This window comes from Saccostrea echinata, unplaced genomic scaffold, assembly GCF_033153115.1.
Source record: "Saccostrea echinata isolate AGI-Se365-2 ecotype Australia unplaced genomic scaffold, CSIRO_AGI_Sech_v1 ptg000001l, whole genome shotgun sequence".
Taxonomy (NCBI): Eukaryota; Metazoa; Mollusca; class Bivalvia; order Ostreida; family Ostreidae; genus Saccostrea; species Saccostrea echinata.
This window is the reverse complement of record NW_026889750.1, coordinates 27,511,660-27,534,419: the sequence shown is the minus strand read 5'-3', so window position 1 is coordinate 27,534,419 and position 22,760 is coordinate 27,511,660. Positions and strand designations below refer to the sequence as shown.

At 32.6% G+C, this 22,760-nt stretch overlaps 3 protein-coding genes across 5 annotated transcripts in view; 2 read left to right on the top strand and 1 right to left on the bottom strand.

Annotated features, from left to right (window-relative positions):
- LOC133188591 (uncharacterized) overlaps positions 1-22,760 on the top strand; it is a 151,345-nt gene that overhangs the window by 77,415 nt on the left and 51,170 nt on the right. The gene's annotated exons all lie outside the window — the stretch shown is intronic.
- The window catches only part of LOC133188546 (dual 3',5'-cyclic-AMP and -GMP phosphodiesterase 11A-like), a 279,036-nt gene that overhangs the window by 234,137 nt on the left and 22,139 nt on the right, over positions 1-22,760 (bottom strand). Inside the window, exons 5-20 of one of the 3 annotated variants that reach the window (XM_061324026.1) lie at positions 21,952-22,013; positions 21,579-21,650; positions 20,653-20,767; positions 20,437-20,512; positions 17,199-17,266; positions 16,721-16,813; positions 16,465-16,515; positions 15,316-15,462; positions 14,576-14,683; positions 13,134-13,243; positions 12,735-12,825; positions 11,652-11,752; positions 9,349-9,490; positions 8,830-8,904; positions 8,478-8,561; positions 7,983-8,133 (exon numbers count right to left, since the gene is read on the bottom strand). In XM_061324026.1, the coding sequence (XP_061180010.1) occupies positions 8,008-8,133; positions 8,478-8,561; positions 8,830-8,904; positions 9,349-9,490; positions 11,652-11,752; positions 12,735-12,825; positions 13,134-13,243; positions 14,576-14,683; positions 15,316-15,462; positions 16,465-16,515; positions 16,721-16,813; positions 17,199-17,266; positions 20,437-20,512; positions 20,653-20,767; positions 21,579-21,650; positions 21,952-22,013 (1,521 nt within the window). In that variant the 3' untranslated portion in view covers positions 7,983-8,007. Of the gene's footprint in view, positions 1-7,818; positions 8,134-8,477; positions 8,562-8,829; positions 8,905-9,348; positions 9,491-11,651; positions 11,753-12,734; positions 12,826-13,133; positions 13,244-14,575; positions 14,684-15,315; positions 15,463-16,464; positions 16,516-16,720; positions 16,814-17,198; positions 17,267-20,436; positions 20,513-20,652; positions 20,768-21,578; positions 21,651-21,951; positions 22,014-22,760 lie in introns of those variants that run through there. The other 2 variants (XM_061324019.1, XM_061324035.1) reach the window with 2 other exon arrangements.
- On the top strand, positions 3,462-6,806 carry LOC133172892 (uncharacterized). The gene is made up of 3 exons (XM_061307766.1): positions 3,462-3,844; positions 4,740-4,871; positions 5,864-6,806. The coding sequence occupies exons 1-3, from the start codon at positions 3,592-3,594 to the stop codon at positions 6,715-6,717; spliced, it is 1,239 nt and encodes a 412-aa protein (XP_061163750.1). The 5' UTR covers positions 3,462-3,591; the 3' UTR covers positions 6,718-6,806.

The following is a 22,760-nucleotide window of genomic DNA, read 5'->3' as shown; positions in this document are numbered from 1 at the left end:
TCTGGAATAGACTCCCCCTTCCCCCGCCCCGGAAAAATGAACCTGGCATAGAATTCCCCTTAGGAAGAAACAACTCGGGGTCCAATTTAGCAAAGAGTGCACTAGTACCGAATATCCCCCTAAATTACAGTACGCTTCTTTATGATAAACGTGATGACTTTCACTTTTCAATCGTCAACTTCCCTTACTTATGCAGCAATATACCCTTATCACCTGCATACGAAGTTTATATCTCTCAGTTGATTCGATACGCCAGAGCATGCTCTACGTATAAACAATTTCTAAATCGAGGTAAATTATTGACAAACAAGTTAATGAAACAAGAATATCAGCAGTCTCGTTTAAAGTCATCATTTCGTAAGTTCTATGGTCGGTACAATGACCTTGTCAGCAAATACAATCTTTCATTAAGTCAAATGCTGACTAACTTTTTTTTACATACTAATTGTTAGGCCATTATTTACACATTGAATTGTCGACGGATTTTTTCCGTTATTTCCCGATCATGACAAGGAGCACACGGCGGGTGTGACCGGTCAGCAGGGGATGCTCACTCCTCCATGGTACCTGATCCCACCTCTGATGTCTTAGAGGTCCGTATTTGCTCTGCTCCTATTTCGTAATGTTTAATGGACTTTTGAGCTCGAATACTGTTCGTTATCTCCACACACTAGTATTTCATTCCATTCTATCTATCCATTTCTGGTTTCATTACTATAATTTCTATATCTAATTATTTTGCATTAATCCATCTGTATTAAGGACTACGGGGACAACTTAATATTGAAGAAAAAAAGAGAATAATTGAAAATGGGATGTTATGAATATCTACACATTTTAGGGAAAAAATAGATTTGCAAATGTTTGATTTGCTTGATTAATAAATAAACGAATACAATTATAGTTAGTTTTCTTAATATTCCCTTCCCATAAACATTGACCCCCCCACAAATTCTAATGGACACAGTAATTGAATTGATTTCACACAAAATACTTTTGAAAAGATTTTTTTCAAATTCTTAAAACTCCTATATATTCCAATGTAAAACTAGTATCCTCAATTGAGGCCTTTCCTACCCCTTCCCTCCCCCGTTGGTATAGCTCGAAGAAACTTTGATATATACGCGAAGTAAAGAATATCTCTAATAAATTTGATCTTTTCTTGTCCAGTGGTTCCTGAGAACTCTATTTTGCATTTTCTTCATTAAATTTACTTGGAAGGGGGGATTATCAATTTTGAACCCCCTTCACTGCTGGTTACTTTGTACAAATTTGGATTGAAATGGGTCTGGATCAAGAAGAAGATAAAAATGTAAAAGAAGTGAAAAACAACAACAATTTTAACGACACCTACAACTCAAAAGACAGAAAAAATACTTTGATCAGTTAAACTCGATCATTTAAAGAGCTAACAAAAGCAACTTTCATAGATCATGATCAAGATTAAATTAAACGATTGAAGAACCCGTTTGATGTAATCCGAAAACAAGGGAAACGCTGTACTGACTTTGTGCATGGGAGGAAATAATATACTGAGGCGTTCATCCCCCTTTCCTGGACCCTTTTTTTTCGGGGAGTAAAGATATGACGTGGGAAAGTCTAAGCTACAGCACCGAGTAGTTGCAGTTTTTCAAAGTGATATGCGTTTTGACTCAATCGGCAAACTTCGACCGATTCCTTACCCCTGGAAATGAAGGTAACGGAATCGACCGAGGTTTTCCTCAAATAAGAGGAATGTCCACAGGTTCTTTTGAAATAATATTTATTTTTTCTGTTTTTGTTTAAATGATTGGTAAATCGCTCAACAAATGTGTACTCTCAGGATAATTTATATTCTCGAGTCAGATATGTGTTGTTTTATACTTATTACGTGTGCCTTTTACAGGGAAAAGGCATTGGCGCTCAATTTTTTACAATCTTACCGAATATAAACTAACTGCAGCATTATTTTTTATGGATTTATTCCATCGTTAAAACAGCAGTACAAAATTGCTTGGAAATTAAGGCTATATACAGGATTTTAGTATACTTATTTAAGGTATTGTCATCAGCAATCATATTGTTTTTAGTAAATATATATGGCGTTCTAGTTTTGGTTATGTATTCTAGAGAAGTAATTTGCAGAAAATTTGAACATCAAGTTTTTGACCTAACCGGACAAGGTATATCGGGTCAAACTCGGTACGAACTCCTTCATTGAACAAGGGTCGTTTGGGGAGGGCAACTATGTGTTTCAGATACACAATTGCTACTTTCTTCTCCGTGTCTGAACAATGTATGCGGATTTTCAGATTTAATATAACAGTATTTAAATGTCACTTTATCATTATCTCATAGCCCTCTAAGTTTTATTGATGGGAATTTAATGTTCATATACATATTCATAACATTCATAAGTTTCTTCGTATCAATATCTCTAAATACGGTTCTATTTGCCGAAACATATTAAATATGTTTGCCTAAACATCGGCCCCGTATTTCATCTCAGTCAGAATTGCTGCATTTGAAGGGGGAAAAGGAATTTTTCGAATTTTGAAGTAGTGAGTTTTACAATGATGTTTGGACGATGTTGGATTTAAGATCGGGATAAATATATCCGTATAAGTATCAAATGTGGTATAGACGTTAACCTCTATTGGTGCACTCTACAAGGGTGTTATAGGAGGTGAAATTACCTCATCAATGAGAATGCAATAAAGACATTTAATGTTGACAGAAACTACTTCACTTTCCGAGCACTGCCTAACAGGACAAATTAAAGAGAACCAGTGAAGGTGAAATGTTAAACCAAGAGAACAACTGAAGAAGTGAAAACATTTTGTTCCTAAAGCTGATTTAAAAATTTTGATTTCTCTGAAAAGAAATCAGAAGTTTGGAATTTTATGTGAATCCGGAGGCTGTCTAACGCTTTAATAAGAATAACTAGTACTCTGAGAATATATTATAGAAAAAATGATCTCATCTGCAGCTTTCAAATTGCGTTGAACGTCAAAATTTATGGAATTTGTTTTAGGAACATGTAACCGAAATACCGAATGTGTAATTCTGTATATAAGAATGTTTAATTGAACGTTGAATTTTTTCAAGTCGATTTATTGTGCATGGGAAATTTAATTTACCTCTGCGTTTCGCCTCATGACAATGCATGTTGAGTTTCAATCTTGTGTATTTGTGTTAGTTATATGTGGACTATATCTGCCCATGATCACAAATGAATTTCATATAACATTAAAATTGAAATTTGAGTACAGAAAAAGCTTGTAATTTTGAAGGTAAATATCGTTAGAAAAGGAGACCTTCATAAATAACCTACATCAACAATAAAACAAGCCTTTGTTTGTCACCGCATGATGAATATAGGTCCAATACAGAAATACTTGGGTTTATAAATGAACAAAGAGTCTCAATTTGGATACCTGAGACTGTGTCAAAGGAAAAAATATATATATTTCAGAAAAATAACGTTTAATTTATTATTCTCGAGATAAATTATCAATGATTTCAAATGGGCATGAAATTAAAACTTGACATTTAACAATTGCCAAGACTGTATGCTTCATATAAGAGTGAAGGAGTTTATACGGGATAGTAATGATAAAAGGTATGGATCACCAAATTTCTAAGCCTAATGCCCCTTTAGAGGCTCATAACATGAGAGGAATGACCATCAGAAATAGCGTGGAAAAGCTAGAATGCGAAAAAAGACAGAAAATTATTGAAAAACAGAGAAGTTACTTTGTTCGTCAACATTCCAGAGATGAAAATGAAATTAAGCAGATATTACTCCGCCTACAACAGGAACAAGAGACAATGCACGATGAACAGGAAGACTCTACAGTTCACAGTAAGGACCTTTATTCTTTTTCATTCAAATGATTCATTTAAAGACTACAGGCTTAAAGAATTAGCCGATATGTAATCTAATGATACGCTCCAATAGACGTATTTGACTTGCATGTCTTTTTTAAAGCAATATGAGCTGCATTTTTTAGCATTTTACTTTGCTGTTAAAACGTGCTGTAATGATAAATCTATATGTAATTAAAAATTTATGATCAATTAGACTAAAATAAAGTTTATAAATTTTCACAAAAGAAAGATTTCTGTACAATGGAATGTATAGTATTATATAATAAGAAGTTAATATTGTACATGACGACAATAATGTAATTTTGCTTTAATCAAAGCTTATAAATAGTTCTTCCATCTCAAATATGAACAACAGAAGTTTATAAACGTATTTTTTCTGCCATTGAAATAGTTAATTACAATATTGCAACAAAAATTTCCGACATCAAACTTGCATCTCATATTGCTTTAAGTATAAATTTTAAAAGTTTGAAGATGAATTGAGACAAATTTTTTTATTTAAAAAAAAAAACTGGTCTTTTAAAATCCCGGCTTGAGTCCACTGAAAAAAGGATTTATTTTTGCCAGAAAGTACATGTACGCACTGGGTGCCCTCTATATTCATTAAATATGCATATGGGAGAATCCTATAAAATAGCTTACGTTTGATTGCGAATTTAATTAAAACAAAAAATACAGTAACTACAGTATTTAGATCTGAAAGCAGTTCTAAGGAATACATGAATACATACAATAAAATGTTTGTTAGGAAGATAACGTTTTCAGCAAAACTTTCAAAATATAGGCACCGAATTATACGTAAGTTTAATTTTACGGAAATTATCTGTGTTTTCTTGAGTTTAAAATGAAATTTTGATTTGATATTTTAGCAGAGGCTGAAACGAGTACAATGTGTGACCCTGATAAAGAGTCTAGTGAACGGGATGAAGTTGTCAATCCTTATCCACTGGTCATCGTACCTAAATACGGATCACCCACCCCACTGAAAAACAAAACCAGGGGTAAGCTTTTGTTTATTATTAAAAAACGACTGATAACAAAATCAGAATAAGCTTTTTTATTAAACAATACATTCCAAGTTTTTTTTTTTCAAAAAAATACCTTTTTTATACGAAAATAATCTAAAGAATACAATTCAACAATCTTAGTAAAAATACTATGTACTAGGTCAATTACATTTCATATAATGAATTATATTCATCTGGGTAGAATACAATCCTGTTGATATCTTTACTTGTTGCCTGAGGGTTTTGCTGCTATTGTAGTAAACTTGTAACAAATATTATGTAACCTGATTTGATATTTTTATCCCCTGACTTAGGATACCATTTATTGATCAGATACTTTATACCTTTCAAAAACTGTTTTACAATGCGTTCATGCCCTATGCTTGAGGGTAATTTCTCTTTCCTGAAACCCCCCCCCCTTTTCATTCGATTCTTTTTATTGCACCTATTTGTCTTCTTATAAATTATAAAATACATGTATATGTTACTAGATCTCACTCACATTTATCTTTCATTGTATTCGGCATATACATGTATATGTAATAAATGTAGCCGATTATATTTCAAGTACGTCTAAAATATAACGTTAATTAAGAAACCAATTAATCTCATTCAATGTGTTAAGCATGTACATGTATAGTTTGTCATATACAGAAAAAATAACAATAATAAAGCTGATTTTTCTGGAGCACACGGCGGGTGTGACCTGTCGGCAGGGGATGCTCACTCCTCCATGGCACCTGATCCAACCTCTGATGTTTTGGAGGTCCGTGTTTGCTCTGCACCTATTTTGTAATGTTTAATGGACATTTGAGCTTGAATACTGTTCGTTATCTCCATATATTTCACTGTAGATGAATGGACTGTTCTGAAACTAGTTACCGCCTCACCACTTTTTTCTCTTCTTAATCTTTTATAGATTTATTTCGACTCTATATTTCTTTTTGTTCATATTCTCCAGACATAATATATCTTGCACATTTTAGACGAGACAGGCAGTCCTCCAAGAGTCACCAACAAATCTGACAGTAATGATCAGCCAAACAAGTCTTCAAAATTTCGAGCCACAGTTATTGCCGCATCATTTATTAATAAATTGCATGCTCCTATAGCTGCAAGAAAAGGTGGGAAGAGCCCTTTCAAAGAAGGAGACAATGCATTATGGGTCGGTGACCCAGAATACATTTCCTCCATTCGCAGACCCCGGAAGTCGATTACTGACATGAATCATCAGAAAAATATTTATCGCGCGAAATCCGACCTCCACAGGTTTGAAGTTAACAATCCATCATCACAAAGTGGTTCAACAGTCAACTTAAGAGGGGAAACCCCGAGGTCCAAACACAGAGACAATGTTGGAGAACTACATATCACGTCAAACACCTCCCCTGATGAAATTATTTCACAGGAAATTGAAACTTCACCAAAATTTATTCGAAAACTATCGAAAGAGAGACAGACATTTGAAAAGACCCACAGTAATGCCATTTTCGGAGCAGAATTGAACAAGTCACCAAGATCAAGAAGAGGTTCATTAGAGAAGTGTACAAGGGCGAAGTCAAATGTTGAGCGAAATCAACTCTGTAGTAGGAGATCTAAAAGTCGTCAAGATTTGCCAAAATCAGATGATACCGACGGTCAAAAACTCCTTTCAGTTGGGGAGAAAACACAAACCCGAAAGTCGTCATTGAAAAAGAAGAAAGAGGACAACGATGCGACAACAGATAGGCCAAAGAAAATTTCTTTTGCAGATGAATCAATACCCAAAAGAAGTGGGTCCTTAAAGGAGAGAAAAGCTGCTGTTTCCGGTCGCCCAAGGTCCTCTTCTGGAAGTACATAGCAGTTGTTTGGTTTATATCAGGTGAAATTAAGAATTACCTATAGAAGCAAGAGCAAAGAAGAGTTTTTCTAGTGGTATATACTCTATCTTTTGATCCCTGAAATCAAAAATGATAAAAACCTGATTAAAAGAGTTTCCTTTGTTTGGCAAAATTAGGAAATTGTTTTAGAACAATCAAAGGGGGTGCGGAGAACAGAAATGGAAAGCACATGACACTATTTTGGATACTGAAAACTTTTTATCAACAGCTAGTGAAATAAACAGTTCTTAAATATGAATTATTCAAAATTGTTGCTCTGATAAATATATAATGTAATATTATGATTTGTGATCAGTTAATACATCACAGTTTGACATTTTAATGGGGAGCATTGTACTTGCCAATAAATTTTGTGAAAAATGATTTTCATCCAACGTCTCCTCTGAGTGAACGATATTGATTTAGGGGCACTTAACAGTAGCAATGTAGAAACTCATAAAATTAACATCCATCAAAATCGTTGATTCATTTGACCACCCAAGTACAAAGAATGACCTAATGTTTCATCCGTCCATTGAGGTGTTTATGAGGAATTACTTCAATCCATTGATCACAAATGATGGGACCTCCTCTTAAGGAGCAAGTGCAATTGATGATATTCTGAATTTCTACCCTGCACATCAGTTTTATAACGAACTTTTTAGGAACCATTACACGTAATTTCTTATTTTAGGGGGCGGGGGAGGTAGGAACGAGATGTTACCATCTTACGGAATTCAGTTATTTATGTGATTTAAAATCATTTTAGTATTTACAGTGTGTGTGTGTGTGTTTTGTATAATTAATTTTAAAGAATATAAACAGTACACTCTTTTGAAAGGTGTACCTCTTCTTGAATACAATTTATAAAACGGTTCTTGTCGATAATTACATAATATCTTTGCATCAGGTACGGTTTCCCAAACGATAGATATTAAACTGTGATGACCATCAATAAAGAGATTATGTGAAGTTCAAGTATAAAATTTCATTTTGGTCTCAGCAAAGATAATAAAATTGTCAGTCATGACACAAGAAGAGGTAAATGACGAATAAAAATAGAAAAGTAAACATTTACAATTGAATTTTTATTGAGTATGAAAATAAAGCAAACACTGTGTTATTCCAACAATTGTTAAGGAAAACATAAGACATTTTATTGCACTTATAAGTTAAAATATGCACTTTCGTTTTTTGCGGTAAAATGGAATTATGCAAATTTCATTTTGAACTAATATGGCGGTAGTTTTTCGGAACACTTCGGTGACATCTTAAACTTCAGTGTGCATTGCAGCATCCTTTGCTAGTCTTTCTGCATCAAGGACTTCCCAGCAGGATCTGTTGTTGAGTACTGCATCATACAAAGGTTTAAAAGAAGAATCGAGGTTTGATAATGCCTGTCAAAATTAAGAATAATCGACTTAATGTATATGTCAGCAAATCAAAGGTTCTGACAATTTTGAAAACTATTGGACATAAAACTCGAATAGAATTATGAAAAACATTAATGAGAAAATGATGCCCGTAATTTCTTTGAATTAAAACTCCTAATAGAACAATGTTTTCATTAGAAAGAGAATGAATTATTGTCTTTTTTTTCTTTAAATGAAAAGCTTTTTCAGACTTAGCGAAATAACAATACACGCACACACACCAAACATGCATATCTTAAGATGTATTCCATGTGTTTTATTTCATTAAAATTCTTGCATTTAAATGTTATAAAGTTGAATTTTTTTACCCTGTACAAAGGAAGACAAATTCCATCTATCCAACTCAGCTGCAATTTTGGAAGTTCATCCTGCTTCTCCCTATCCATACACGCCTGGCAGAAAAAAAATTATACTTGTATACAATTTTCAAATTTACTGGTCTAGAAACTTAAATCTTTAGAATGAAATGAATAAGATATCCAATTTTACATGTACTAGTACTTTGTTTCTCTTTTTCTTAAACAATCTTTTCTCTATCCTGAAGAAGGGAAAGGTTAACCCATTACAAATCGTTCAATACGGTCAACTTAAAAGGTATATATCTAAAGCATTAAAACCTGGTTTATATCAAAATGAAAAGAGGTATAAGGGTGGCATTACCTGTGGTTGTATTTTCAGTTCGTTTCTTTCTTTATCACCCTGATCAAAGAATTCAGTCATTACAAGATCAGCAACCTATGAAAAGAATGAGACTGAAAATACGCAATTTTTGACAAATTAGTTAATGTCATTCAAGATTTTCAACATCAATTGTGGGATATTATTTCACAATTTCATAAAAATACGAAAACAGATCAATTTTCAGTCAGATGAAAGCACATAACATAATTTTAACAACTTTGAATTTACATGTATCTAGAGTGTTCTATCATCTCCATTAAAATTGTTTAGAGAAATCTTTTTTTTTAAAATTCGCGTATTCTAGTAGTTTATATAAGTCGACTTTCTTTAATTAATTGTACATATTATATATAATAATTTTCTTCAAAGGCGATGCTATTTTAATTAACATATTTTAGTTTTCTGTCCTTAGATCATTCATATTTACCTTTGAAAAGAGAAATTACACTTTAATTGATGTTTTATTTATAGTTTTCTTATCAAATGAAGTATCATTACTTTTCGCTGGATTTCCCAGGGTTTTGTAATGGCTGCCACATCACAGGTCGTCATTAAAATACTACGTAATATGTCACGTGACTCTCTGTCATCCCAATTTTTCATTCCTGAGTCGACCATGGCGAAAAATTTGTTCCTTACTCTGTCAAACAAATTGGTGCTTTTGAACTTTAACACATGGGGGAAAATATAAATGTAAAGATAAAGAACAGAGATCAAACTCAAAATCCGATAAAACAATTTAAAAAATGAGAGAGCAGGGCAAACATAGACTCCTGTAAAATTTGAGGTGAGATCAGGTGCCATGAAGGAGTAAGTCCCCTGTCCAACGAACACTCCCTCCCTGAGCCCTTTGTGATTGGGTGATTAAAAGGAGTACTAGTAATTTGTATACAATCATATGAAAACAATGGCATATCAATTCGCATGGAAAACATCAGTCAACATTCGACAAAACAACAGGTTGTATATGAAACAAGGTCATTGTAACGACAATAAAATATAGAAATGTTAACTTTAAACGAGATTGTTGTTACCCCATCAACATTAACTTATTTGCCAGTAGCCTGCCACGGTTAAGAAATTGAGAATTACGTAGAACATGCTCTTGTGAATCTCAACATTTCGGAGACTTAAAAAACTCATGCAAATGGCATTGGGATCATATTATTAGCATGAGGACAGTTGCAGTCATCCTATTTACAATTGACTATTTGCAACAAATGTGTATATCTAGTAAAGTATCTAAATGTGAAACAGATGTGTCAGTATTTGTGTTGTCTTTTATTTTGACATAACAAATCATTCAACCTATGAATGAAAATGGATACAAATATTGGTAATTGATAAAATTTCGTCGATATATCTAAATGTCAAAATGTTGGCTAATGGAAGAAACAACTTCTTTTCACGTAGAAATGTTTGAATGTTTTGCTTCATTAGAATACAAAAACAAGCATAAAATAAACGTATAAGTTAGCTAGAAATTGAGAACTTTTTGTTTATGTTTCATTTACATCGGGATTTTTTTCTCCCCTGATATAATGCATGATGGGCAAAGAGAACAGATGCTCTCAGGAGATCCATAACTGGATTAATAATGTGTCGTATTTACATTCCTATTTTTAAATTATTACTGAGTATATAAATTATTATATGATTTAAATATATTTAGATTAGTGCTGAACTGTAAATTTAAATATGAAACTCTCTATCAATGATTTTTAATGTAGACTGCATTCACTTAACTTCTACTTTCTTAAGAAGGAAAAAAAAAAGCAGCAATTATTTTGTTAAATTTCACTCTTCGTCAAATTTCATTTCACTGATTGTGCCCCTTTTATAGCCGACCTTTATTTCTATTCCTATGAAGCAGAAATTATTCAAAAACTTCTGCATGAGAAGAAGAAAACATTTGCTATGGCCTTCTACTCGACATTCAGATATATCGACAACGTTTTATCAATTAACAATAGTTACTTCCACTCAAATGTCGACTCAATATTTCCCGGTGAACTTGAAATAAAAGACACCACAGAGTCTGTTAAATCTGTTTCATATTTGGATGTTTACTGACTATAGACAACTTAGCTGTTTGAGAAACGAGATAACTTCAGCTTTTCCATCGTCATCTTTCCTTATTTATGTAGTAATTATATTTCATTATCACCTACATATTTATGTCTCTTAACTTATTCGATACTAATGAGCATGCTCTGAGTACGATCAAGTTATAAACCAAGACAGTCTACTGACAGATAAGTTGATGTTACAGGAATTTCAACATCCTCGTTTAAAGTAAGAATTTCGTAAATTCTATTGTCGTTAAAATGACCTTGTTAGGAAATATATCCTATCACTGGGTCGTATTTTCACTGATATATTTCATACCAATTGTTAGGCTTTTGTTTTACACTAAATATGACTACAGAATATTCTGTCTACTTGATCAATACACAGGGATTATGGCGGTGTGACCGGCGGACAAGGCACTCCTCTTAGGCACCTGATCCCATCTTTGATTTTCCGGTGGTCTGTGTTTTATGCCCTTTTAACAGATTTGTATTTTTTGTAGGTTTTTTTCTTTTAGATCGATATATATATGTTTACCTTCTTCATTCTGTAATTTTTAATTTTTTGAGCAGACACACGTCTGCTCTTTTGGTGAATTCTTATTTTCGTAAAAAAACAGCTTTAGACCAACCCTGTAATGTGTCTAAACTGAGTGTTGACGAATGTTTTCTAAAAAAAAAAAATCAAAATCCATATTGTATGTAAATATTAAAGGTTTAATGACGACTTACTGAATGTGTCGAGAGAGATCGGTGGCCAAGATGGCCTCTTTCAGCAATTTAATCACTTCGCTGTATTCTTCTGAATTAAAGTTTCCAAAGATATTGTGGCCCTGTATGACAAGAAGAATAAAAATTAAGACAAATTAAAACATGTATATTATTGGGGAAAACAAACTTTAGATTTCGATTAATTTCTAGGTACCGTATTAAACTAACTCTCTAATCACAATAAAAGTTAAAATGTATTTCCATGGAAATGACACCATAAAATACCCAATAGAGACTGCAAAACAAAGAGGGCTGAATTAAGATAAATTGAGTTTGTGGAATCAATATTTTATATTGCCACTTCTTGCATCAATATATGCGGTGTGTATAACAGATAACTTGTATACTAAGGGTATCAGGTGTTTTAGATTGGTCTGCTAAATTCCTTTTAGTTCTCAATGTCAGAAGTCTGCTAAATTCCTTTTAGTTCTCAATTCAGAAGCAAGAGGTTGTCAAGTTACATAGGTCGTGATTTGATAGTATTGCATAAGCTAGATGTTGTTAGGTTCATAGGCCGTGATATGATAGAATTGCATAAGCTAAAGGTTATAACATAACCTAGAGGTTATTAGATTCATAGGCCGTGATATGATAGTATTACATAAACTAGAGGTTATTAGGTTTATAGGCCGTGATATGATAGTATTACATAAGCTAGAGGTTATTAGGTTCATAGGCCGTGATATGATAGTATTACATAAGCTAGAGGTTATAAGGTTCATAGGCCGTGATATGATAGTATTATATAAGCTAGACGTTATTAGGTTCATAGGCCGTGATATGATAGTATTATATAAGCTAGACGTTATTAGGTTCATAGGCCGTGATATGATAGTATGACATAAGCTGAGGTTGTTATGTTACAACGGCTGTGATATGTTTTATAACAGCTAGAAATTTTTAGGTTCAAAGGTCATGACATGATAGGATAACATAAGCTGGAGATTGCTAGGTTACATCGGCCATGATCTTTAATGCTTATCGATTTTCTTTTTGTTATTTTCATATCAAAGATATATATTAAAGATTTCTTTTAAAGTTTACCTCACTATTCAAAATCATGATGGCGTGGTTGAAATGGTGGTGCTCTAGGGTTGCCTTAGTTCCATACAACTGAGCCAAAGCTGAACTTGTCCTGTGAATAATAATAATATACATTTGTTATTGTTGGTTAAAAGTATTCTTCATTGTCATATAATATTTGTCTATCATGACAGGTGACAGAAAGGGACATAGAATTTGTATGCTATTATTATACATAGTATTATACATAATTGGCTCTAGTCCATTTATTCGATTATGCACTTTTACATATATATTATAAAATTTATTTTTGCTTTTTTTTATCGCTGAAATAGCTTAGGTCTCCCAAAATGGAAAAGAAAAGCTTTTCACGTACATATTTTTTCTACAAACATAATTATAACCATCAAATGAAATTACTTCTGCTGGAACGCATTATTCGTTCCTCTGTGATCAAGGTCATGGCAAAGACAAGCCACCACCAAAGCGAGGCTTTCTTTATCTGAAAGGTGACGCCTTACTCCAGCCCTCTGTAGATGATACAGAATACTTTTTTTTATAACAGAATGGGTACGTAAATCATACAAAACAATATAACATTATTAAAACTAATACGGATGGTTTGCAGAGTATTTACATATTGGTCAAGGGCGACTTAAAGTTTTTATTTTCTGTTTAACTGAAAAACAATAGAAGAATAGAAATATTATATACATTCTCTCGCAAATTATCAGGTCTCAGACATAAATATTAAAAAAAAACACTGGTCCCTAATTCATACATTTAATTGGAAAATGAAAATTATGAGAATTTATCATAAACATTTGCCAATTATATAAGGTCAAAGCTTAGATTAACTCCAAAGCGATTTTGACAGTCTAATTTGAGACCAAGACAACTCAAACACATTTGTAAAGTTAGTCAATGAGCATGATATCACCTCAACAGAGTTGTTAATATACATGTACAACTTCATGGTCAGTATTACAGGGATATAGGTCAGCTCCAGTAGTGGCTTCGAAAATATCAACCTGATTATCCTTGTGTTATACCACAAGACTTATGATGCGAATGGGTTATCATGTAATGCTCAACATATTTTTTCCTTTACTTTTCTCATGGTTATAATCAAACTACAGCATACGTAATGGTGACTTAATTACTTATATTTCTTTTCCTAAGTTTGTGATTGGCAGATTAAAACAACAGTTAAGAAAATTGTGTACGGCTGACGAATAAATACAGTTTTTGTATTATCAGTCAATAAAAACCGGATACTGTTTTATAGTCCTTCCAATGGTATTACAAAAAGCAAAGGATAATGAATACTGATCAATTTTGTGGATCCTCTAAACAATATAAATCGTGAACAGAGAAAAACCGAACCCCTGAGGTGGGATCAGGTGCCTGGGAGGAGTATGCATCCCTCGTCAACCGACCATACCCTTTTTGAGCCCTCTGTATTGATCAGATAAACAGCGTGTTCTGTAGTCAAATTTCATAGAAAACGAATAGCCTAACCACTAGTATGAAATATATCATTCAAAATTTGATCCAGCGATAGGTTGCTTCTGTATTGCAAACAAGGTCATTGTAATGACTATAGAAATTGCTATATTACTGACTTTAAAAGATCCAAAGACTGTTGAAAGTCCTTTTGCATCAACTTAATTGTCTGTAGCCTGCTTTGGTTTAAAAATTCATCGAACTCAGAACATGCTCTTGTATGCAGAATTAGCTGGGAAACATAATTATGCATTCAATAGCTTATTTTATAACTATACTGATATATGTTAACAGCGAAACATTTACGACATTAGTGGCGGCAAAGTGATAGAAAACTTTTTTTAATGTTTACTAACCTTGAGGGCTGCAAACATAAACTGACACACATTGAAGGCGTGTCGCCAGTTGTGGTAGGCAACATTCCTGTAATTCTTTCTAACAGTCAGGATCCATCTACACAACACCTTAAATCAGAAATATAAGTGATTTGTAAGTCTTCTGCAAGGTTTGACACATTTAATTAAAAGTGATTAAAAATAAATATTCTCTCTCTCTCTCTCTCTCTCTCTCTCTCTCTCTCTCTCTCGAGCTTTAGTTTTTATTTCCAAATGATTTTTGTACGTTTTGGGGTGTTTATGGGCATCAGCTCCGAAAATGTTTTTATAAATCAATTATTTGATACTAATGAAAGTCTCTCTGATTTTTTATCACATAATTAAATTTTAGATATAGTGTAAAAAGCCGACGAGCAAAGCTGCTTTCAAATAAATTATATATTTCCTGAAAAGAATGATATTTTAGGTGAAGACAACCAGATAATTAAAGAGAGACTTGTCAAAAAAAATATGCATAATTATTATTGAATTTCTCCTAGAACATCTGTACCGTACATTAGCTAAAGGCATGTGGCCGTTAAGAAAAACAAATTACTCCTAATCCTCCACCGTCATTTCAAATTACTGTTCATCAATCTGAGAACTTAATGTTTCTTTTAATAAATTACCATCCATTTCTTCCTTCAAGTATTTCCTTAACTCTATTATTACCTAAATGATGAGCTCTAGCTTTTTTGGACCTAGAAAATTAAAATATCTACCTCACTATCGATTCTGAATGTTCTATTGAACCCCAGGTCTTTGAAGATCCTGACAGCAGCCAACAGCATGTCGTCGCTGCTGAGGGAGAAATCGTTGAAATTGAATGTGTCTAATTTCCACTCAAGAGCCTCCGATGGTTTTCTCGACTGGAAATGATGTTATTATGCATTAATGAAAATCAGTGAATTTCATATTACACAAGCTTTCTTATCAAATTGTTGAAATCCCTTTTTTTCATTTTAATCTAGCTTCGTCGATGTTTTTAGCTCTTGTTTTTCTCAGGCTTTCGTAGCTACCAATATGAATACTAAAGGTACGGTAAAACTTGTCCAATCCGAATACGAGTAGTTCATGACAGTTTTCTGAATTAGAATTTTTTTTAAAAATGCCTTTAATGAAAGTGACGCGTAGTTTTTATCACAATAGGCAAGCGTTTGGAAAATATAACATTCAGATTAGACAAGTTCTACCATAGCATATGTATATTCAGCCTCAACTTAATAACAAAATTGAATTATTGCAGTTTGCAATTGTTACATATTTATGGAGCATATTTGGGTTAAAAATAAAGTAAATCTATATTATTTTATCCTAAGTTTAAAAAAAATAAAATCAAAATTTGATTAGTATACAAATAAAAAAATACAGGAAATTGTGGAATAATTAGAGACAAGTTACACTTCGCAGACACGGTTTGTTAAACAATGACCAGAATTTAATTTTTCAATAATAAGATTACTTGGGGTTTCAATGATGTCCAAGTATTGTACTTTTCATAAATATGAAGCTGCTGTGATTGGAGAGTGTTCGCCTAGCTATGCTTTTATATGTATATGTAGTTTGGAATTTTAAATCGTGAGCTGGTCTTGTAAAGTGGAAATTACACATTGATCTAATTTCTACTTTATATTTACAAAGAGTATTTTCGGGACTCATGTAATTAACAATTCAAAATGACATTAACATTATGTCATTCTGCCGCATGCTAGGAGTGTTATATAATTGATAGGTAATGAGGAAGCACATTATATTATTCCTATCGATCCAATGACAATTTGCACACATTAAGTAATTATAAATTTTCTTTCAAAGGCAGGCAGAATTCTCTTCCATACTTTTCTATGATTACACAATTCTTTCATATTTACCTTTAATTTTACAACATCTTCTGCAGATACAGCCCCATGATAGGAAAGTACCTAAAAACCGAAAATTATGTAAGCGAAAGCAATTATCATTGTCTGCGGTCACCACAATGTCCAGAAGCAAACCATCCCCATAACACAATTGACATTAGCTATAGTTATCAGTTCATAAAATCTGAGAAAGGATTGATGCTGGTACTTATGGCAATAAGCCGCGAAGGACCGCAAGAAATAAGTCGGGTTTGATGAATCGGATTACCTCTAGTGCTACCATTTGCTTGGCTGAGGCCACGGCGATTTCCTCGTATAGGAGACAATTATTGATTCCAAGTCCACAGAAAATGGTAAAAGCCTGCAGTGATTAAAGAAATAGGTCATTATTCCTAATTATGAAAATGATGATAAGTTATGGAACAATATGCATCTTTTTTTTCAGCTCTTCAAAGTCTTTTTTATTTAAATATTTCGGATTTCCAAGGTTTCGGCATGAGTATTACTGAAGAGACATAATTTGTCGAAATGCGCATCTGGTGCATCAAAATTGGTACCGTATATGATTTACATGTAGAGGGTTAATGTGTTTAAACAGAAACGTTATCTTTTAAATCCAAAGTATGTGGATTTTGATTGAGTTCTCAAAGCTATGACTAGAATTGCAGCATTAATTAGCAATAATAAATTCCTTCTTAAGGTTTAACAATTGAGCGCTACGGTAACCAAGAATTCTCTTACAGTACCTCGAACAATTGGTCATCGTGGTCATCAAACGCATGGCCGTCAATTCGGTTCATTACCTGGGCAACACCTGAAAAGTCATAAATATATACTTTAATTGGACATATTGAAAGACGAAAATTTGACACCGCAATTTGCTAATACTCTTTTGTAAATTCAGTCAAAATGGTTGGTAATTGTCCGAAAAATTCAGAAAAATACCAAATTATTTGCGGAAAAGTGACTTTTATAGGCTTAATTCGATTTGAATACCAATGTAGGCGAAACTAGTATTTTTTGGTAGATTTTAGAAATAAAAGTACACAACATCTTTGGAGAAATTAACACCCAGTAATAAACTTAGTTATTTATAATGTTTTCTACCTAAGCATTTATCTTTGAAAATCAGTATTTGATTGATACTGATGATAAACTTTTTAAAAGTAAGCTTTATGATGATACTTAAAGTAATTTCAATCAGGCAACATTCCCTTGTATGTCTGATTAACAGTAAACTTTTTAAAAGTAAGCTTTATGATGATACTTAAAGTAATTTCAATCAGGCAACATTCCCTTGTATGTCTGATTAACAGTAATTCTATAGGCTACTCATTTCGTCGTATAGACATTGTTTGGGTGCATTAGTTTATTCTGAATCACTACTTTAAATTCTGCACGGTATGATTATTTGCAATTTTCAGTACGTAGAACAATAACCTCAAATTTTCTTGGAAACTGTCATCATCTCTAATCATAACAACATATATTTACACGCATGTGCACATTTGAAATCCCAAGGGAATGATGATCCTTCTCGGGTTAACTGATGACGTCAATAAACAGGCATGGACGGAAAGGATTTTAATAGTTCAAATATTACATGTCCAGATACGTAAAAACTAAGTTTATTTTTTCTGTTCTTCGATGTCAACCATTCAAGAATCAATTTCGAAGTAATCACCCTGTATAAAACTCCCCTTACTTTTGCATCTTCATCTAGTTCATTATCTAGGTATATAGTTATCTAGTTATTTAGTTAATTCTTTAGTAAGAGTTAATTATACAAACAACCTCGCATTGTTAATCCAAAGGATGTTTATACGAGTATACTTGATTGATAAATGTATAGGCTAAGAGACAGTTCTTGAGACTTTTCCCCGATGCATAAATGAAATTGCAACGCATATTTTTGAAAATAAAAAGCTGTTTAGCATAAATAATCAACATACTAGTATGTTGAACATACGTTCAAAAGCATGTGTTAAATGTTTGATTAATGACTCTTTCGACATATATATCTAGCAATAAGTTTGAATCGTTTGATAAACATACTGCGAAGAGTTACACAATTTGTAGTTAGATACATATTGAATTATAGTTACTGAGTGTTTTATTTGTTTTATTTATATTTACAGTTTTGACAGATTATATTTGGGTCAGAGTTCTGCAAAAAAGAATAAACAATTGGATAGAAATCATAATTCGTTTTTTATAAATACCGGTATGAATGAAAAAGGTGAATATATCGAACAATGATCGATCTCAAAAGATGTACAAACAATACAAATCTGTGAATAGGACATAAAACGCGGACCTTTGGAAATTCAAGAGATGGGATCAGGTGTCTAGGAGGAGTAAGCATCCCCGTTGACCAGTCACATGCAGCGTAAGCCCTATGTATTAATCAGGTAAAAGGAACATTCCGTAATCAACTTCAGTATAAAAAATGCCTAACAACTGTAACACGTCAGCCAAACTACGACCAAATTATAGGATACATTGTATATTTGCTAACAAGGTCATTATAACGACCATAGAATTTATGAAATGCTTTAAACGAGGTTGTTGAAATTCCTGTAGCATCAACTTTTCTGTCAGTAGCCTGCCTAGGTTAAAAATTGATTTTTTCAGAGCATGCTCTAGAGTATCGAATAAGTTGAGAGATGTAAACACCTTATGCAGATGATAGCGGTATATTACTACATAAATAAGGAAAGATGACAATGGAAAAGTTGAAGTCATCTCGTTTGTCATATAATTTAGTTGTTAGTTGGCCCTTACCGTCTTTAGTTAGTAAAACATCCAAATATGAAACAGATGTGACAGACTCTGTGGGTTTTTTTTTTTTATTTCTTTTATTTAAAGTTTATTTTATTTCAAGATATATCGGTCCACATATGAATGGAAGTAACTATTGTTAATAGATAAAACGTCGTCGATATATCTAAATGCCGAGCTGAAGGCCAAATCAAGTGTTTTCTTTTTCTCATGTAGACGTTTCTGAATAAATTCCGCTTCATAGGAATACAAAAACAGGTCGGCTAATAAAGGAGCACAATCAGTGCCCATCGAAATTAAAACAGTTTGTTGGAAGACCTGGTCTCCGAATACTACATTAATGTTGTCAATGAGGAACTCAATCATCCTTTTAAAATCAACTTCGGAGTACTTGTGTAGAATCAGGGTGCTTTTTAACAAACTAATTTTCTTGATGACCAATCACAAGATACGAAAGTTTCTGACTTCCATTTCTATTAAAGAATCAGTTATCTATGAAACCAAAAAGAAAAAAAAAACAACTAGTATTTAATTTATCGTGAGAAATGGTTGTATAAAGGGTAGAAAAGTCGTACGTTTTAATGTTACTGACTTCTAAAAAATTTTGGCGATTCTAAATTTTCTAAAAGTTCTTTGGAGGTTTTGAAAATCCACATCTGATTCACACCTTCTAGAATAAGATGTAGCACAATACGTCTGAAGTTTCTCCTTTACAGCAGTTAATATTTTTGTAAGGAGTAAAGATATGGGCTTGACAGAGAATTTGCTGGACCCGGCAATGTATGTTTGTTTGTAAGGATTTTTATGAAGTTTAGGAATCCAGTAAAGGTAGGAGAGATCGAACTAACCTTGGTTGACTGGAATGTTAAAAGTATTAAACACTGAAATATGATTTTGAAAATTTTCATCCTTGGAAAGTGAACTGTGAGTGTAATTTGGATTTCCAGACGAACAATTAAAAGTTCTTCGAATATGCAGTTATAATAATGAGCCTTACAAACAAAGATGATATTGTAAAAGCCTTGTCTGCTGGAACCATAACATAATGTTCATGTAGTCTTTCTAAAAACCAAACCGAAAGTGCACAACCTTGACTTGATACCAGTGCATTGATTGTATATTTCTTGTTAACAGGTATCTGAGCTGCATATACGATTAATCTGTTTATCGTCCGATATCCTCTTAGGACGTGGTTTTACATACCTATTGTCTGATTGTCTCTGTTCCTGATTGGCTTACAGAGGATAGAGCGTGTGTGGAATCCAGATTCTCCATCACACTGAAGAGAATGTACAGAGTCATGTTAAATTGTCATTTTTAATCACTTATCGATGTATTACTTATCATTCATCATTCATTACTTAAAAGTTTGTTCTTGTTGATCTTTAATATAAAAGAAATTTTAAAAGGACTATTTACATTTGGATCAAATCTGGAGTCTTGGTGAGCATCAGCAATGTTGATTGTTTCCCCCGTCATCAAAACTAACTCTGCTATCTTATTACCAACTTGGTAATCTGGCATGTTTTCAGAGCTGAAAATTTATTAAAGTAATTATTTTTTACATCTTAGAATTAACATAAATAATGAAATAAATATCCATTACATACATGAAATATCTCTCTTACTATTTTAATTGTCACGCGAAATATTTTGATATCACATTTTTTTGTTGCATGTGAAAGGCATGCAAATGTTTTAATTTGTTGATGTTGCAATTTTCTTCAATTTTGTTTGGGCTAACGCACTTAACTTGGAGCTTCTATTGGGAATGCTTATCTAAAAGTTGTCAATTGTAATCTCGCGCAGACAGTTTTATACCACGTGATAAGGTCACTCTAAATCCCGTGTGGGATAAACGTCATTACAGTTTATGAGCTTGACATTTATAACGTTTATGCTGAATTACAGAGGAAAAGAACAAATATGACATTTTGATTTTTGAAAATGATTCTCTCAAGGCACTGACAACGATAAAAGTGGTTATTGATATCAATGTAGAAAGTACACATAATTACATTACCACACCAACATTCAGGATTTCAATTTCTATATTATTTGATTCTTGAGTACTTTATAAATTGGCAAAACAAAAATCGCATTTGCTGCAGGTTTTGAAAACTTTTTAATGACATGTTGTTAGACACTCAGAACTTTATTCTGTTAGTTATTAAACCCATTTGGATCCTCTTGGGTAAAACAAAATCTTCTCAGTGACAGCAAAGGAGGAATGTAAATATATCTTTAATGTAAAGAAATAATCATGTTTTCTACGAAGAACTTAAAAAGTATTTTCACTTATGAATATGTTTCCAATACATTGATGCATGAAATTTTATTTTTACCTTGAAAAAGTAGGACTGCTTCGTGAGTGGGAATTGTGTAGGTTTGGAGAAGTCGGTGTAACAAGACGCCTTCTACGTGACAGGAAGCGGAAATAAAGAAGAAATATATACATAAGAGGAAAGTTGGAGTAAAAACGCGCAAGAATAGACGAAATAGACAGAATGCAATCTGCCATGTGTTTGAAGTTAAACGCATTTTCTTAAATGCTAGCTATAGTAATCCTCCGTCTGATAAAAGCGAGTACATAAAAAGAGCCCTTCAGATGTCCAATTCCTCAAGAAATAAGAAAAGCACAAAAAGATTAAGAAAATGAAGATCAAACAAAATTAATAATAGTGGTACAGCGTGAGATTCAATACAAAATAGAATTACCTCTGGCAAGTCTGGCCATTTTTCATTGGATAAGCAAGGTCAAAAACCTTTTTAAAAGAGGTCTGATAATAAAAAAAAAAAAAAGAATTAATCTTACTTACATAAATTAAGAAATAATCATGAGGCTAAACTCATGATACACATCAAAACACATAGTATTCTTTGGGTTTCTATTTCTAATGATATAAATCTCGAATCTTGTTTAGAAATAATGTAAGATTTGTCAGACTAAATTAGAAAAAAATTATGCTACATTAAGATACAAGTTTACGTATTTTTTTTAATTACTTTTGCTTTCAAAAAAAAATACAAAAAAAAAAAAAAAACAAAAACAAAAACAAAATCATTGCGTTCTCTTGGTTATGCAAAAAAACACAATTTAGAAAGAGAAAATTTAAAGTAATTTAGTTCACATAAAAGTAATTGAAAGGAGTAAAATACTGATTTAATTAATCATTTAGATCTTTTTGTAAATAAAAAGCCCAGAAAACTAAGAAAAATCCCCCAAAATCTCATCTCCTTTCACATTCAATTTTGATTTACGTTCGTGTATCAAAAGTGACAAAAATCTTGCATTTACAAAACTTGTTTTTACACCATGTAAAATGTAAGTGAATGTGTAGATACACCATTTGTCTTTAGATTAAAAAACAGTTACAAATAGCAAACAAAGAAGTCCGTAATTATCTCCTATGTTGATATATATGTCGGATGCATCATGCAAATCGAATCAACTGAGATCGACTCTTATAATTACCAAAACTGACATCTACATAATTCAGCTGCATAGTAGAAGACTTCTATTCAAT

Coding starts and splice junctions, on each gene's coding strand:
- LOC133172892 (XM_061307766.1), top strand. CDS start 3,592: ATGATAAAAGGTATGGATCACCAAATTTCTAAGCCTAATGCCCCTTTA. Junction 3,845..4,739: donor GGAAGACTCTACAGTTCACA/GTAAGGACCTTT, acceptor TTGATATTTTAG/CAGAGGCTGAAACGAGTACA. Junction 4,872..5,863: donor ACTGAAAAACAAAACCAGGG/GTAAGCTTTTGT, acceptor TGCACATTTTAG/ACGAGACAGGCAGTCCTCCA.